At 46.4% G+C, this 16,244-nt stretch overlaps 1 protein-coding gene across 1 annotated transcript in view; it reads right to left on the bottom strand.

Annotated features, from left to right (window-relative positions):
- The window catches only part of LOC137321561 (adhesion G protein-coupled receptor B3-like), a 105,435-nt gene that overhangs the window by 57,085 nt on the left and 32,106 nt on the right, over positions 1-16,244 (bottom strand). Inside the window, exons 7-9 of the mRNA XM_067983958.1 lie at positions 12,085-12,279; positions 9,998-10,066; positions 6,019-6,127 (exon numbers count right to left, since the gene is read on the bottom strand). Of these exons, the coding sequence (XP_067840059.1) occupies positions 6,019-6,127; positions 9,998-10,066; positions 12,085-12,279 (373 nt within the window). The remainder of the gene's footprint in view (positions 1-6,018; positions 6,128-9,997; positions 10,067-12,084; positions 12,280-16,244) is intronic.

The raw sequence follows: 16,244 nt of genomic DNA on the forward strand, positions 1-16,244 counted from the left end.
CCGGAAGAGCCGAAAGCCAATCCTGCCACCTATCTGTTGCCAGCGGGCAGTGGAATTTTCTGCCGCTTCCTGCCAGAGCAGGTGGGAAGTTCGTCAGCGGGATTTAATAATGAGACTCGGGAGTTAAAATAGCCTTGGCCTCATTTCTGGAGCAGCGGGTAAGTTTCCATCTCACCTCGCTAATCATCCGCCCAAAACCTGCCTGGAGTTAAAATCGGGGCCAAGCCTGTCTTTCTGAAATGTACTTGTACAATATTTTAAAATGTATGAAGACTTTGAATGTTACACTTCCCTTTCTAGCTCATAATGTTATTGTTTCCAAAGTGGTGCCACAGACGGCCCTTTTCTTGCTCCTTGTTCAGTATCCTATTGGCTCCTGGTGTGTATCTGTATTTAATGTGAAACCCTCCAGCAGTACAAGCTGTTTTCTTTCTAAATGGCTTCTAATCAAAGGAGCTCCAAAAATCACAGTGTTCACCAGGCTAAAACAGACAATTCAGCACAGCGGACAAAATAAAGTAAGTTTGGGAAGACAAGAGTGAGTAGGTCGGAGTAGGGTCATTAGGCCCGTGACAATGAGCCAATGCCGTGAACAGTTTGAACACTGACATCAATAGTATAAACTATCATGCAGCTAATACAGAGACTGTGTCTATGGTTCCTGTCGTCGGTGCTCCCAGTTTTAAATAATACCCTGGCTCTAGTCAAGATTTGGTGGCTGGACAAGTCTGAGGCACTGCCTACTTTGAGCTGCTCCAGCTCATCAGCATATGGTGTTCTTCCAATTTAGGCTGACTCCTGTGGGCTGAAACATCTTGGCATTGAGCGATTGATTCGAGCTTGGCTCCGCTCTTCCGAAAGATAAATATTAATCATCAACATTGCCAGGGGCTCCTGCTTCCAGCATGGACAGAGTGAAATTAATTGTATTTTCTTTCTGAACTCCTAATGGAAAGAACCAGAAAGTCTTTCAAATGAGATGTTAAATCGAGGCATCCCCCCCCCCGTCTGCCCTCTCAGGTGGATGTAAAGGGGGGAGTTTTAATCCCCACCACGACGGGCGGGTGAGGGTCAGGGAGGTGGGGTTAAATTGGTAAATATGTGAAACTTGACCCTAACCCGCTACGAGCACGCCTACTTCCAGTTTAACTGCGGCGGGTTTGGGGTCAGGTGAGTAACCCGTTCTGGAGAGGTGGATCCATCATTATATTATTTAAATGAGGCTGCGTTCCTCAGATTTTGAGAGCCATTTGGATTTAACGGCCAAAGGGAGGCAAGAACTGCCGGATCCAGCAGGTAAGTGCTTTTCCAGCATTGCTTGTGGGCCAGGAGGAGCAGGAGTGCTTCCCCCCCGCCCCCTCAAGCAAATCTTCTGCCACGATCGTCCGACCGCCTCCGTTCCCCCCCCTCCCCCTACCCGCGATCTCTCTCCCCCGGCGATCGGCCGATCCCTCCATCCTCGCTGCCGTGCTCTGAGCCCCTTCACCAACCCCCAATCTTCTCCGATTGCTGGGGACCGTCCCCAGCGCTCTCCGGCTGCATCCTTCTACCGCCAACTTCTCGATCTGTCCGGCTGCCGGGCAGGAAACAGAGTAAAACAATGCTAATGAGATCCTGCTGTTAAATTCGGCACGACCTCTGCCTTCCTGGTATTTCTGGGTGTCCCGGCCGCTGACACGGCCCCTGCAAATATTGGGCCAAAATATCCCACGGCACTATTATGAAGAAGTGCAGGGGAGTTCTCCCCGGTGTCCTGGCCAATATTTATCCCTCAACCAACATCACCAAACTGATTATTTGGTCATTATCACATTGCTGTTTGTGGGATCTTGCTGTGCTCAAATTGGCTGCCGCGTTACCTACATTACAACAGTGACTACACTTCAAGAAAGTACTTCATTGGCTGTAAAGGATGTCCTCAGGTCATGAAAGGCGCTATATAATTGCAAGTCTTTCTTTCTTTAATCAAGATTTTTTTTTAGCTCACAGTAGCCACGATTTTAACTTGGGGCGTGAGAGCAGTGTGCGGGGGGCTGGGCCAGGTGGGAAGCTTCCGAGACCATTTTAATTCCCGGGTCCCATTTCAATATTCCAAGCAGGACCTCAGCCCGGACTGGGCAGGAATCGCTGCCTGGCTGGCAGATGGGAGCGGGATTTTACCCGGCCGGAGACCTGAGGGAAATGGTCTTTGGTGTAAGGTAAGTGGTGAATTAGAGGCGATCACCGTCAGAGGAGGGGAGGGAGGGGGAACGCCCGGAGCTGGGGAGGCCCAAGGTTTCCTTGTGGAGCCCGGAAGAGCATTCCTGCTCCTCTCGGCCCACAAGGAAATTAATTTTACTAATTTTTCTGGACTTCTTTTGTCCCGCTCTTGCTTTCTGCCAGCGTTTCATTGGCGGTTCTGGCACTCTGTTAAAATGGCGGCGGGTCCTTATCTGCGGAGGGTGGGAGCGTGGCATGAACGCTGAGGTACGGATATGTCAGCAACTATCAGAAGTGAAACTCTAACATGTGTGCTGTTGAGTGAGAATGTATGGGAAGCCTAGAGCCCACCATGGAGTGAGTGGCAACTCTACCACTATCCCAGAACCCCGTGGGCAGAGGTCCAAAGTGAAGATACAGTTTTCCTCGTGAATGCTGTGACAATGGATCCAGGAGATCCTCAGTCCTGGCTTTGGAGAGGTTAGGGAATCAGCTCGAGACCCCTTAATGGTGGGCTTCACGCACCTAAGTGGTGCCTATGGTCATTGGCTATTTACAAGGGGCACCCAGCAGCTTTGTTGTGACAGGTATATCTGTAAATGCCTCAACTGTGTTAATTTGTCCCTCATTCGACAGATTTCAATGTTGATTTAGGTTAGGTGAGGCAAAAGAGATTGACTTGGGACAGACTGAAGCTGTACATTGAGCTAAAAGGTGTTATCTATCCACGGCCTCACCTCTCCCTAACTCTGTAACCTCCTCCAGTGCTACAACCCTCCGAGATCTCTGCGCTCCTCCAATTCTGGCCTCTTGCGCATCCCCAATCTTCATCGCTCCACCATTGGCTCCGTGCCTTCAGCTGCCTAGGCCCTAAGCTCTGGAATTCCCTCCCTAAACCTCTCCGCCTCTCCACCTCTCTCTCCTCCTTTAAGACGCTCCTTAAAACCTACCTCTTTGACCAAGCTTTCGGTCACCTGTCCTAATATCTCCTTATGTGGCTCAGTGTCAAATTTTGTCTGATAACGCTCCTGTGAAGCAGCTTGGGACGTTTTACTACATTAAAGGCGCTATATAAATGCAAGCTGTTGCTGTTGTTATGAAATGTGATGCACTTTTCTCTATGAAAACTCATAGGAACATCTTAGGCAGATAATCTAGTCTGAATCTTATCAAATAGTGTTTGTTTGTTTAGGGATTAGCTGTATGGCAGCAGTACTCCACTCTGAATGAATGTAAACGGGCTCTGATCAAGAACATCGGCCTTACTTTTGGACTGTAGAGCATAAAGGAATTTTAGAGAGGTTTGTGATGTTAACAGTGTACATTTACAGCCAAGCCACCTACACTTCACTTTTGAAGGCACTGAGTCATGCTGCCATCAGTAAGTTAAGTCATCTTGGAAGCAATTAGTTACATTATTTGAATTTATAGCTTCAATGAAGAGCTGATCTATGCATAGTATTATACTGGTAATGATAAAGGGCAGAAGATGCTCATGAAACAGAAAAGATATCTAACATAAAGAGGCATGGAATGGGAAAATGCCACTTGTTCCATTGAGCTTGCTTCTTTCACAGGTCACTTGCGATCCACATTATCAAGGAATCCACCCCACCTGTTTAATCAGCTGAGGAAAAGCTCTGTATAAACACTCCTTGAACCCCAAAGATTAATAGGCAAAACTCCAGAATACTTACCTATCTTTACATCTCTACTCTTGATACCTGGTCTGCTGCCTCCCACAACAACAACTTGCATTTATATAGCAACTTTAATGTAGTAAAACATCCCAAGGCGCTTCACAGGAGCGATTATCAAACAAAATTTGACACCGAGCCACGTAAGGAGATATTAGGACAGGTGACCAAAAGCTTGGTCAAAGAGGTAGGTTTTAAGGAGGAGAGAGAGGTAGAGAGTCATAGAGGTTTAGGGAGGGAATTCCAGAGCTTAGGGCCTAGGCAAATGAAGGCTCGGCTGTCAACAGTGGAGCGATGAAAATTGAGGATGCGCAACAGGCCAGAATTGGAGGAACGCAGAGATGTCGAAGGGTTTTAGGGCTGGAGAAGGTTACAGAGATAGAGAGGGGCGAGGCCATGGAGGGATTTGAAAACAGGCATTGCCGGATCGGGAACCAATGTAGGTCAGCGGGCATGGGGTGATGGGTGAACGAGACTTGGTGCGAGTCAGGATATACGATCATGTCACCATGACAGTGTGGGAAAATGTCCAGGAGAGAGCTGGGGAGGTGGAAAAGAACAACACTGGGAGATACCAATGAAGAGGCTGGAATGACAAGATCAAAGCCAGGATTGTAACGATAGATTTAGTAACACGGGCAGCAGAGAGCCCCTGGTGAAGGAACTGATTAACACATTTGGATCAATGTTATGCCCCTCAATATTTGGGGGATTCACTCAGTCTCCAGTCATTTATTTTCGGTCGTTCTGCCAATCTCCTACCGGAATTACAGCAGGAGGCCAGGAGAACCCCACTGTGGAATCTTACAAGTCTATGAACCCACGCCCTCAGTGCACAGATCAGGAATTTGAACGTTAAGGTCAGTGGGCCCAGAAGAATTTTCCGTCCGTCCGTTTTAATGGATGGGAAATCCAGGGGGAGCTGCTGATTCCCGTGCCCGATATCCATCCCTGGCACTATGTTCTGCACCAGGAGCATAAATTCGGGAAAGTTGTATGTCGTGTCTTGTCACCTCTGGGAATCAGCTTAGAATCAACTCAAACCGATGGGAGAAAGAAAACGCTCCTCCCATGGGAAATGAGCGGAAATGCCCGCAGCCCAGCTCAAACCGGCCATCTCACTTAGTGAGGCCATAATGTTAGTCAGTGCGGGAAATAGAAAAATTCCCATTGGAAAAAAATCGCAGCGATGAGAAGGGTCCATTTGGCCCATCAAAGCTTATCCCTCCAGTACCTTAACTACAGTGGGGAGCGCTCATGAGGTCGGTATTAAAGCACATAGTTGTGCAAAGAGAGTTCTACCCTGCACTCTACCATATACCTGACTTAGTAGTTCTTAAAATCATAGAATCATACAGCACAGAAGGAGGCCATTAGGCCCATTGTGCCTGTGCCGGCTCTTTGAAAGAGCTGCCCAATTAGTCCCACTCCTCTGCTCTTTCCCCATAGCCCTACAAAATTTTCCTTTTCAAGTATTTAGCCAATTCCCTTCTGAAAGTTACTACTGAATCTGCTTCCACCACCCTTTCAGGTAGTGCATTCCAGATCATAACTACGTGTTGTGTAAAAAAAAATCCTCATCTCCCCTCTGGTTCTTTTGCCAACTATCTTAAATCTGTGTCATTTGGTTACCAGCCCTCCTGCCGGTGGTAACAGTTTCTGCTTATTTACTTTTTCTTAACTATTTATTAAATCTTTCCTTAGCCTTCGCTTCTCTAGTATTTCCACATGACAGAGGCTCTTCTTGATCCAAAAATAGGAAAGTGTTTCATTTCCCAACACTTATATAGCTGTACTTCATAAATATAAAGGAATAGCTGGAACAAAGCAAGGCTGAAAAGTGACACATCAAAGAGAAACATTCGAGAAAGAGAGAGAGACCAAACCAGCAAAGATAGACCTCACTGCACACTGGCTTTACTCAAGTTTGAAATCTTCAAAGGGAGCCTCAAGAGTGAACAGAATTTGCCCAAGACTCAATAAACATTTCAATGAGGTGACTTTTTGGTAAATAATACATTGTTGCTGGAAACACTGAACTCTATCCCTGTAAACACTCGCCATAGCAGAGGGGCTAACCATCAGCAAACACCAGACCAAAGGGTTTCTATATCTCACCCACCTAGGTTTCCCGTCATTAAGTAGGAGTTGTGAAAGTCCATCATCCCCATGCCTACAACATGTACGAAATCTTCAATAACTTGCATTAACTCCACCGAACCAGGATAAACCTGTGCAAAAAGAAAAACAAAACACCACTTTCATTCATTCCAAACTAATATGCAGATTGATGTATTCAGTTCACAATTCATGCCTTGACTGCATTCAACAGGAGCAGACCTCATTTTGCAAAAATTGTAGACTTTTGGTTTTTCGAGCAGAGCAAGTCACAGCGAGGAGGGATGTGAACTCACCTGGGACGAAACCTTTATTTTGCTTAATGCAGTCAATGCCAACTGTATGGCCTGAGTAAATCCCGTTTGATCATTACACATCAACTTGTTGAGTGCTAGCCTCCGCCAGCTCACTTGGTAAAGATTGATTTAATGATTTATTTTCATAGGATCGTAGGATGATGCAGCACAGGAGTCCATTCGGCCCATCGTGCCTGTGCCGGCTCTTTGGGAGAGCTATCCAATTAGTTTCACTCCCCTGTTCTTTCCCCATAGCCATGCAAATTTTTCCCCTTCAAATATTTATCCAATTCCCTTTTGAAACTTATTATTGAATCTGCTTCCACCACCCTGTCAGGCAGTGCATTATAGATCATAACAACTCGCTGCATTTAAAAATGTTTCCTCATGTCGCCTCTGGTTCTTTTGCCAATGACCTTAAATCTGTGTCCTCTGGTGACCGACCCTTCTGCCAGAGGAAACAGTTTCTCCTTATTTGCTCTATCAAAACCCTTCATGATTTTGAACACCTCTATCAAATCTCCCCTTAACCTTCTTTGCTCTACAGTTTCTGTAGTCTCTCCACGTAACTGAAGTCTTCATCTCTGTTGACTCCACTTCATAGAACACTCAAGGCAAACAAACTCTTTCCCAATTTGCTGGGTGGAGTTTTTCAGTTGAATTGGTACCCCACCCAACCTGGAGCTTGTCCTCACCACTCCACAGACACTCACAACCATTAGTTGAGGCACAGCACCACATAACCTATAGCTAGTTTAGCTTGAGCAATTCAGCATCATCAACTTGTTTAAACTAACCTAGGGCTACACCAGTTTGTTAAGGGGTATAATGAGCTGGAATTCTAACCTGTGTGCTAATTAAAGTGGACAGAAATGTCACCTTGTTGGACGTAGGAATTTAGCTTACTTTTAAAATAAATGTGTCAGTAACATTTCAAAGAATTGAAACAAAAGATTTCTCCTTCTGAAATCAATTCCATATATTCCCAACGTGTTGCTAGATGTAGTGTAGATGTGGAGATGCCGGTGATGGACTGGGGTTGACTTGGTGTTGTAAAATTGTTTACAGATGTAGTGTAGTTTTAGGACTCTTGAGGGGCTTTTTTGTTTTATACTTTATATGCCTGGTGGCATAACAGTAATGCGGAGACAGAGACAGATGGAAACATAGAAACAGGAGTGGGCCTTTCAGCCCCTCAAGCCGGTTCCGCCATTCAATTAGATAACGGCTGATCTGTACTACCTTTGCTCCATGTTCCTTGATATCCTTACCTAATAAAAATCTGTCAATCTCAGTCTTGAAACTTTCAATTGACCAAGCATCCACAGCCTCTTGGGGAGAGAATTCCAGGTTTACACAGATTGCTTGCTCATTTCACTCCTGAACGGCCTAGCTCTAATTGTAAACTTATGTCCCCTTGTTCTGGATTCCCCCACCAGAGGAAATAGCTTCTCTGTAGCTGTCCAATCGAATCTTTTTATCATTTTAAACATCTCAATTAAGTCAGTCCTCAACCTTCTGAACTCAAGGAAATACAAGCCAAGTTTATTCAACCAGTCCTCATAACTTAACCCTTTAAGCCCTGGTATAATTCTGGTGAATCTGCTCTGTACCCCGTCCAAGGCTAATATATCCTTCCTGAGGGGCGGTACCCAGATCTGAACGAAATACTCCAGACGGCCTCTGTACAACTGAAGCACCACTTCCAACCCTTTCTATTCCAAACCCAATGAGATAAAGGCCAACACTCCATTTGCCTTTTTGATTACTTTTTGGTATTGTACACTAGCTTTTTGTGATTAGTATACCTTTCTATTCTTCTGTCGTTTCCCCCCCGCCCTCACCGCTCCGGACTGCCTCCTGCTCCATGGTGCCTTGGTTAGCATTCTAGCCATCCTCCCCACAGCCCCCTTCTTTATCTTAGCAAGTACATCATTCCCCACCTGTTGCAAGTACATCAGGACCAAATTCTGTGGTTCCTCCTTCTCTGCCTCCACTAGATTCCCCTTATCCCGCTGACTGTCAGTCACACACTCCTCTTCTTGTTCCTGTATTGCTCTATGTGGTGTGACTGTATTATGGAGTAAACTATTCAGACATTCCTTCCCCGCGGAGTGTCTCTAACCTGCGCTCCAGATCAATGATTCTGAGCCAAAGTGACTCAAGGGATAAACATTTCCCATGGGTCAGTCTCACTGTCCACAAGTTCCCACATTCTGCAGTCCCGACATACTGCCTGTGCTGCCATTATCTGTTCTTTCCTTCTTGCTTTCTCTTTTATTTATTGTACTGCAGTTATTTATTTATCTATTTCCAGAACTAACTGATTCACCTTTGGTACAAAATTTTGCTTTTCAGACAAATTTAGATTTATTACTTTTAGGTATTTTTATTGCTCAGTTTAGTTTAATTAGCTTATTTCTTTCTCTTATTGACATCAGTTTTTATATTTAATTTTTGTCACTTACTTAGAGCTGCTAGTTAGGTATTGTTCCTGCCTCTTGTTGATTCATTTCGATTTTTTAAGTTTAGTAGCTGCGTAATCTACCATATAGTTAAGTGTTAAAGGAAGAGTAAATCATTGAAGGGGGTAATTTTAACCTAACTCACAGGGCAGGAAACTCATGGGATCGGGTGGAACGCCGATTTTATACCCCACCCCAATATTACTCTCCACTGACTTCATGCGGAGTAAAATCTGTCGGGATGTAAAACCAGCATTGTACCCGGTCTCAGCAGCTTCCCGACGGGTTAGATTAAAATTGCCCCTTTAGCTTTTGATCCTCAGTTAAATTACTTAGCACCTTTCCCCTCCTCTGCACCCAACTCCCACTCTCACCAAATTCCCGTTTTTAAAGTCCTCACTCTGTTCCCAGCTCACTCCGCTACCAATGATGTGCCGTGATCGGCAATTGATGAGGGTGCCAAAAAGCAGCTGGGGAGTGGTGTGCCAACAGACAAGCCAGAGAATTTCCCACAAATGACAGCATGCTCCAACACCCGTGGCTTTGAAGCTGACTCAGCATTTGAACTCCTGCATCCAAGTGACTACTTCCTTTGCAAGATAGTTCCACAGGTTAGTGCAAACCTAACACTGGGTGTCAATGATCCCTCTTACTTCAGTTCGCTATATCCAAGTCAATTCCTAACAAATCAATGTGCAATTTGCATCTCGGTAAGTCTTTTATGCATACAAGAGTAAATTCACCAATTCCACACTTTCAACAGGGAACCACGCCCAAAGGAGCATGGGTCAGATACAGGGCTATAACACCATAGCTCTGATTCACCATACCTCCTTCGAGCATCTGATCGGTGAGACCACCCCCCAATGTGCGTAATTTGTGCACAGCTTCTTAGACTGCAGTTTTGAACACTATCCAGATGCCCCTTTGTTCTTAGTGCTCTGTGATGTGGTCTAACAGTGTCTTCGGATGGTTACCAATTAAAACGCACCTTGCAGGAAGTCAAACCTTTGCGCAGATATAATTGTGCGATCCCCCTCCCTCCACTGCACCTTCAGTGGCAGAGTTCTCAGCTGTCTCGGCCTACACACTGGAGCTTTCTCCCTAGACCCTTGCCGGCAATCTTCCAGATCCTGCTCCATATCTAGCGTCTTTATTTGTAGCGCCTCAGTTGAGCGCCCTGGGATATATTCTACATTAAAAGACAAATTGTAAGTTATACCTGTTGTGCATCTTCCCACTTCTCCCTGTTTTCCTCTTCAAGTAGATTACTGATGATTTGAAAGAAATTCTGTGGAGAAATGGTATGACTCATATAGTAACTTTCAAAATAAATTAGCACATAAGTTCAAAGCCAAAAAATTGTGGTTACTTCAGGTATTAAACACGATCTTCATCAAAAGGCAAATTGTAACTGATTAAAAAAGATCATTGTTCATCTTTCTAACACTTCACCAGACCTGTCTTCCAGTTTATAAATGATCTATTTCAGAGTTATGAGTTTAAAGGCAAATCTCTCAGTAATTCCACATTTACAAAGTGCATTACACAATTGTCCTGCAGTGAGAGGCATTATTATTGAAGTGTGTGGAAATAAGTTATTTTCAACTCTGACAAGGGACTAGCCAAGTGCACCAAAAGTGTAAGGGCCTGAAAATTTGGTGGACTGTTATAAGGGAGTGGAAGTCCAGTGAGGTGGGCCATCACTTTATGCAGCCATTGGCCTCCTCATCCCAAATCGTGGGAATGGGGCCACGGATGTTCTTGGGATGACGGCCCATCCCTGTAGAGGCACAACAGAGGTGCTCACCCCTATGAGGTGCCTAAAAATTACAGAAGTACCCTACTGCCTTCAGAAGGCCCAAAACGGAACCCGTACCTTCTCTCCGCAGTCTAGAAGCATATCCCCCCCCCTCAACATGCCTCCAACATTTGTGAAGGATATAAGGGGACCGGGGGCTTCAGAAATGCTTCCCCACTGAGTGCGCAATTATGTGGGTGGGAAACTGGTGGTTCCAGGCTCTGCCCCATATTCCAGTTCCCCCCTCCCTGGCCATCGGACGTTCGGACCCTAAGAATCTATGAATTCAGGGTTACTCAAGTGAGTTGCTTTTAAAACAGAAACTGCTGGAAATTAACAGCAGGTCAATCAACAGCTGAAAGGGTTAGAAGGGCTAGTGTTTCTGTGACGTTTTGGGAGACTTTTCTATTTTATTTTTAGATGGCTGTAGATAGATAGACAGGGTCAATGTGTTTTAGAAATAGCTCTAGTGAAGATGGAGGCTCTCTTTCCTTACTAGATTTAACATGGGGACTGTCTTCAAGATGAAGACAGGTTTGTTTATCAATGGAGCCCGGGGGAACATTGCCGCGGCAACAGCGACAAGGGGGCAGCAGGTCACTTCCCATTTATTCCAGGGAGCTACCGTTCCATTACCGCTACATGTGGAGCCCTGAGAATTCTCCCCACCGGGTGTATTCGGAGGCAGGTTTTGGTTCATCACAGACTCGGCTGGCTGATGCGGACTGTTTACTTTTGGCACGAGCACGGGTTACAAGCGTTGGGAGAAAGGCCGGCCCATAAAGATTTCAGTACAAACACCTGATATGTTAACCTTTCCCTTTCAGAAGCTGTTTGATCTGCCATACTCTTTCAGCTTCTTTTCCCATTTCCAGCATCAGTGCTTTTCTTGTTGCTGCGCATTTGTTTACATTGTCTGGCGAGTTTTACACATTAGCGACATTATGGGGGTCATTTTCATCTTCACCGCCTTCATCAATGGGATCGGCTCTACAACGGATGGCTGGTGTTGCCAACTCTGGTTGGACATATTCCTGGAGGCTTCATCACATGACCTCCTGCCTCCAATCGCCCCGCCCCCACACTCCCGCCATTGGTCGCCCAACACGTCAATCCTAACGGTGCCCCGCCTTCCCACGCCAACCGGTAAACGAACAGACTCTTTGTTACCCGATTGGATGATTGTTGACTCTCAGTCAAACTGCCTTTTCACCCCTCCCTCCAATATTTTTCCAACTAATAAGCGAAAGCGTTCAAAGAAAATGAAAAAAAAAATGTTTTTAATGCCCCTATTATTTTTCCCCCTGGGTTGCTCACAGCAGTGTTCTGGACATGAATCTTTAATTCCTGGAGACTCCAGGCCAATCCTGGAGGGTTGGCAACCCTACGTTCGGGCGATTCGCTCCAATCAGCTCACCTCTCAGTCGGTGAAGACAAAAATCACCTCCTGCATTTGCAACAGTAAAATTTCCAAAAATCTTTCGATGTAATGTGGACAGAGATAATACCTGTACATCATCGGATGAAGGGATATAACTTGCTCTTTTAAATGTATCAGTGACATTTCGAAGAATTTCAACACAGGCCAATAGATCGCCCCCATAGAAGTTCCTTCTCTGGGTTAAATCCAAGAGGGTTTTGGTTACTTGAGACATCCCTTCACCTGCCAGTGTCCTTTGTCCCTTTGCAAGATGCTCCTTAACCTAAAAAAAAAACACATATATAAAACGCATTAGCAAAAATAATCCGTGGCAATTCTTTCCCCTTCCCTCCTCCCCTGAAGTAAATGACTCCTTGCTGGGGTACAGTTTCAGAAGCGCGGTCACTCTCCCCCCTCGTTTCCCGAGTGACCATTATTCACCTGTGAGCCATCAGGCTATTCAACCATGGTGGACATCACTGCCTAACTCGATCCCATCCTCGCCTGATGCCCGTACACACTAGCATGGTGCGGCCAGATAATTGTCAGGAGCATGAATCCTGGCCAATTTTGTCCTCCCCAACTCAGGTCTGACTGAGGTCAATTGTAGAATCCCTGCTGCCACGTTGGAACATAGGAAAATTAGGAGCAGGAGTAGGCCATTCAGCCCCTTGAGCCTGCTCCGCCATTCAATTAGATCACGGTTGATCTGCACCTCAACTCCACTTACCTGCTTTTGCTCATATGCCTTGATATCCTTACCTAAACTAAAATCTATTTCAGTCTTGAAAGCTCCAAACAACCCGCAGCATCCACAGCCTTTACGGGGAGAAAATTTCAGATTTCCACTACCTTTTGTGTGAAAAAATGCTTCCTGATTTTGCTCCTGAAAGGCCTGGCTCTAATTTTAAGATTATGTCTCCTTGTTCTTGATTCCCCCACCAGAGAAAATAGCTTCTCTTTATCTACTCTATCAAATGCATCTGTCCATGACAGTATTGGTAGGAGTGACCACCGCACAGTCCTTGTGGAGATGAAGTCCCATCTTCACATTGAGGACACCATCCAACGTGTTGTGTGGCACTATCACCGTGCTCAATGGGATAGATTCAGAACAGATCGAGCAGCTCAAAACTGGGCAACCATGGGCCATCAGCAGCAGCAGAATTGTATTCCAGCACAATCTGTAACCTCATGGCCCGGCATATTCCTCACTCTACCATTACCAACAAGCCAGGGGATCAACCCTGGTTCAATGAGGAGTGTAGAAAAGCATGCCAGGAGCAGCACCAGGTGTACCTAAAAATGAGGTGCCAACCTGGTGAAGCTACAACTCAGGACTATATGAATGCTAAACAGCGGAAGCAATATGCTATAGACAGAACTAAGCGATTCCACAACCAACGGATCAGATCAAAGCTCTGCAGTCCTGCCACATCCAGTTGTGAATGGTGGTGGACAATTAAACAACTAACGGGAGGAGGAGGCTCTGTAAACATCCCCATCCTCAATGATGGCGGAGTCCAGCACGTGAGTGCAATAGACAAGGCTGAAGTGTTTGCAACCATCTTCAGCCAGAAGTGCCGAGTGGATAATCCATCTCAGCCTCCTCCCGATATCCCCACCAACACAGAAGCCAGTCTTCAGCCAATTTGATTCACTCCACGTGATATCAAGAAACGGCTGAGTGCACTGGATACAGCAAAGGCTATGGGCCCCGACAACATCCCGGCTGTAGTGCTGAAGACTTGTGCTCCAGAATTAGCCGCGCTTCTAGCCAAACTGTTCCAGTACAGCTACAACACTGGCATCTACCCGACAATGTGGAAAATTGCCCAGCTATGTCCTGTCCACAAAAAGCAGGACAAATCCAATCCAGCCAATTAATCTACTCTCAATCATCAGCAAAGTGAGGGAAGGTGTCATCCACAGTGCTATCAAGTGGCACTTACTCACCAATAACCTGCTCACCGATGCTCAGTTTGGGTTCCGCCAGGACCACTCAGCTCCAGACCTTGTTCCAAACATGGACAAAAGAGCTGAATTCCAGAGGTGAGGTCAGAGTGACTGCCCTTAACATCAAGGCAGCATTTGACCGAGTGTAGCACCAAGGAGCCCTAGTAAAATTGAAGTCAATGGGAATCAGGGGGAGAACTCTCCAGTGGCTGGAGTCATACCTAGCACAAAGGAAGATGGTAGTGGTTGTTGGAGGCCAATCATCTCAGCCCCAGCACATTGCTGCAGGAGTTCCTCAGGGCAGTGTCCTAGGCCCAACTATCTTCAGCTGCTTCATCAATTACCTTCCCTCCATCATATGGTCAGAAGTGGGGATGTTTGCTGATGATTGCACAGTGTTCAGTTCCATTCACAACCCTTCAGATAATGAAGCAGTCCGTGCCCGCATGCAGCAAGACCTGGACAACATCCAGGCTTGGGCTGATAAGTGACAAGTAACATTCGCGTCAGACAAGTGCCGGGCAATGACCATCTCCAACAAGAGAGAGTCTAACCATCTCCCCTTGACATTCAACGGCATTACCATCGCCGAATCCCCCACCATCAACATTCTGGGGGTCACCATTGATCAGAAACTTAACTGGACCAGCCATATAAACACTGTGGCTACAAGAGCAGGTCAGAGGCTGGGTATTCTGCGGCGAGTGACTCTCCTCCTGACTCCCCAAAGCCTTTCCACCATCTACAAGGCACAAGTCAGGAGTGTATGGAATACTCTCCACTTGCCTGGATGAGTGCAGCTCCAACAACACTCAAGAAGCTCGACACCATCCAGGACAAAGCAGCCCGTTTGATTGGCACCCCATCCACCACCCTAAACATTCACTCCCTTCACCACCGGCGCACTGTGGCTGCAGTGTGCACCATCCACAGGATGCACTGCAGCAACTCGCCAAGGCTTCTTCGACAGCACCTCCCAAACCCGCGACCTCTACCACCTAGAAGGACAAGTAAAATTAATGCAAATATATCAAAGGAAATTGCCTTGCAGTGATTGCATGTAAGTGCGCCTAAAATCCTCATTTTGTGATCATACTGCAGCTCAGAGTGGCAGTTCTCAGTTCAAACAAAGTATTATACCTGGTCGGCTGGAACTTTCCAATACAGCAATCTGGGCCTCAATCAATCAGACTTAAGACGGAGTTAAGATACAGATCAGTCATAATCTAATTGAATAACGGAACAGGCTGAAGGGGCTTAATGGCCTACTCCAGTTCCTATGTTCCCATACTTCACTGAATTCCTCTTCCATATCCACCGCATCCCAAGACCGCCTACTTCCACCTACATAACATTGCCCGTCTCCGCCCCTGCCTCAGCTCATTTACTGCTGAAACCCTCATCCATGGCCTTTGTCACCTCTAGACTGGACTATTCCAATGCCCTCTTGGCCGGCCTCCCACCTTCCACCCTCCATTAACTTGAGCTCATCCAAAACTCTGCTGCCTGTATCCTAACACACACCAAGTCCTGTTCACCCCTCACCCCTGTGCTTGTTGACCTACATTGACCCCCGGTCTGGCAATCCCTCGATTATAAAATTCTCATCCTTCGTTCAAATCCCTCCATGGCCTCGCCCCTCCTTATCTCTGTAACCTCCTCCATCCCTACAACCATCTGAAATCTCTGAGCTCCTCCAAATCTGGCCTCTTGCACATCCCCGATTTTTAACGCTCCACCATTGGCGGTCGTGCCTTCGGCTGCTTAGGCCCGAAGCTCTGGAATTCACTCCCTAAACCTCTCCGCTGCTCCACTGCCCAAGCTTTTGGTCACCTGTCCTAATATCTCCTTATGTTTTTTTTTTATTCGTTCACGGGATGTGGGCGTCGCTGGCAAGGCCGGCATTTATTGCCCATCCCTAATTGCCCTCGAGAAGGTGGTGGTGAGCCGCCTTCTTGAACCGCTGCAGTCCGTGTGGTGACGGTTCTCCCACAGTGCTGTTAGGGCTCGGTGTCAAAGTTTGTTTGATAATCGTTCCTGTGAAGTGCCTTGGGACGTTTTACTACGTTAAAGGCGCTATAGTAATGCAAGTTGTTGTTGTTAAAGCAAGATGCATGATTTTTTTTGATAGAATTGGCCCTTTGTGTATTTGCAGTACTTACTAGGAGTGTATGATCTGAGCATGCTCGAGCCTCTCAGTGCTGTGTGCATGTGTGCGATACCCTCTAGCCTCAGCCTGACACTGTCGTGTGAGCCTCCATTCCCACCCCTGACTGTTCCCGATCCCCCTCG

The sequence above is a fragment of the Heptranchias perlo genome, chromosome 5, assembly GCF_035084215.1.
Source record: "Heptranchias perlo isolate sHepPer1 chromosome 5, sHepPer1.hap1, whole genome shotgun sequence".
Lineage (NCBI taxonomy): Eukaryota > Metazoa > Chordata > Chondrichthyes > Hexanchiformes > Hexanchidae > Heptranchias > Heptranchias perlo.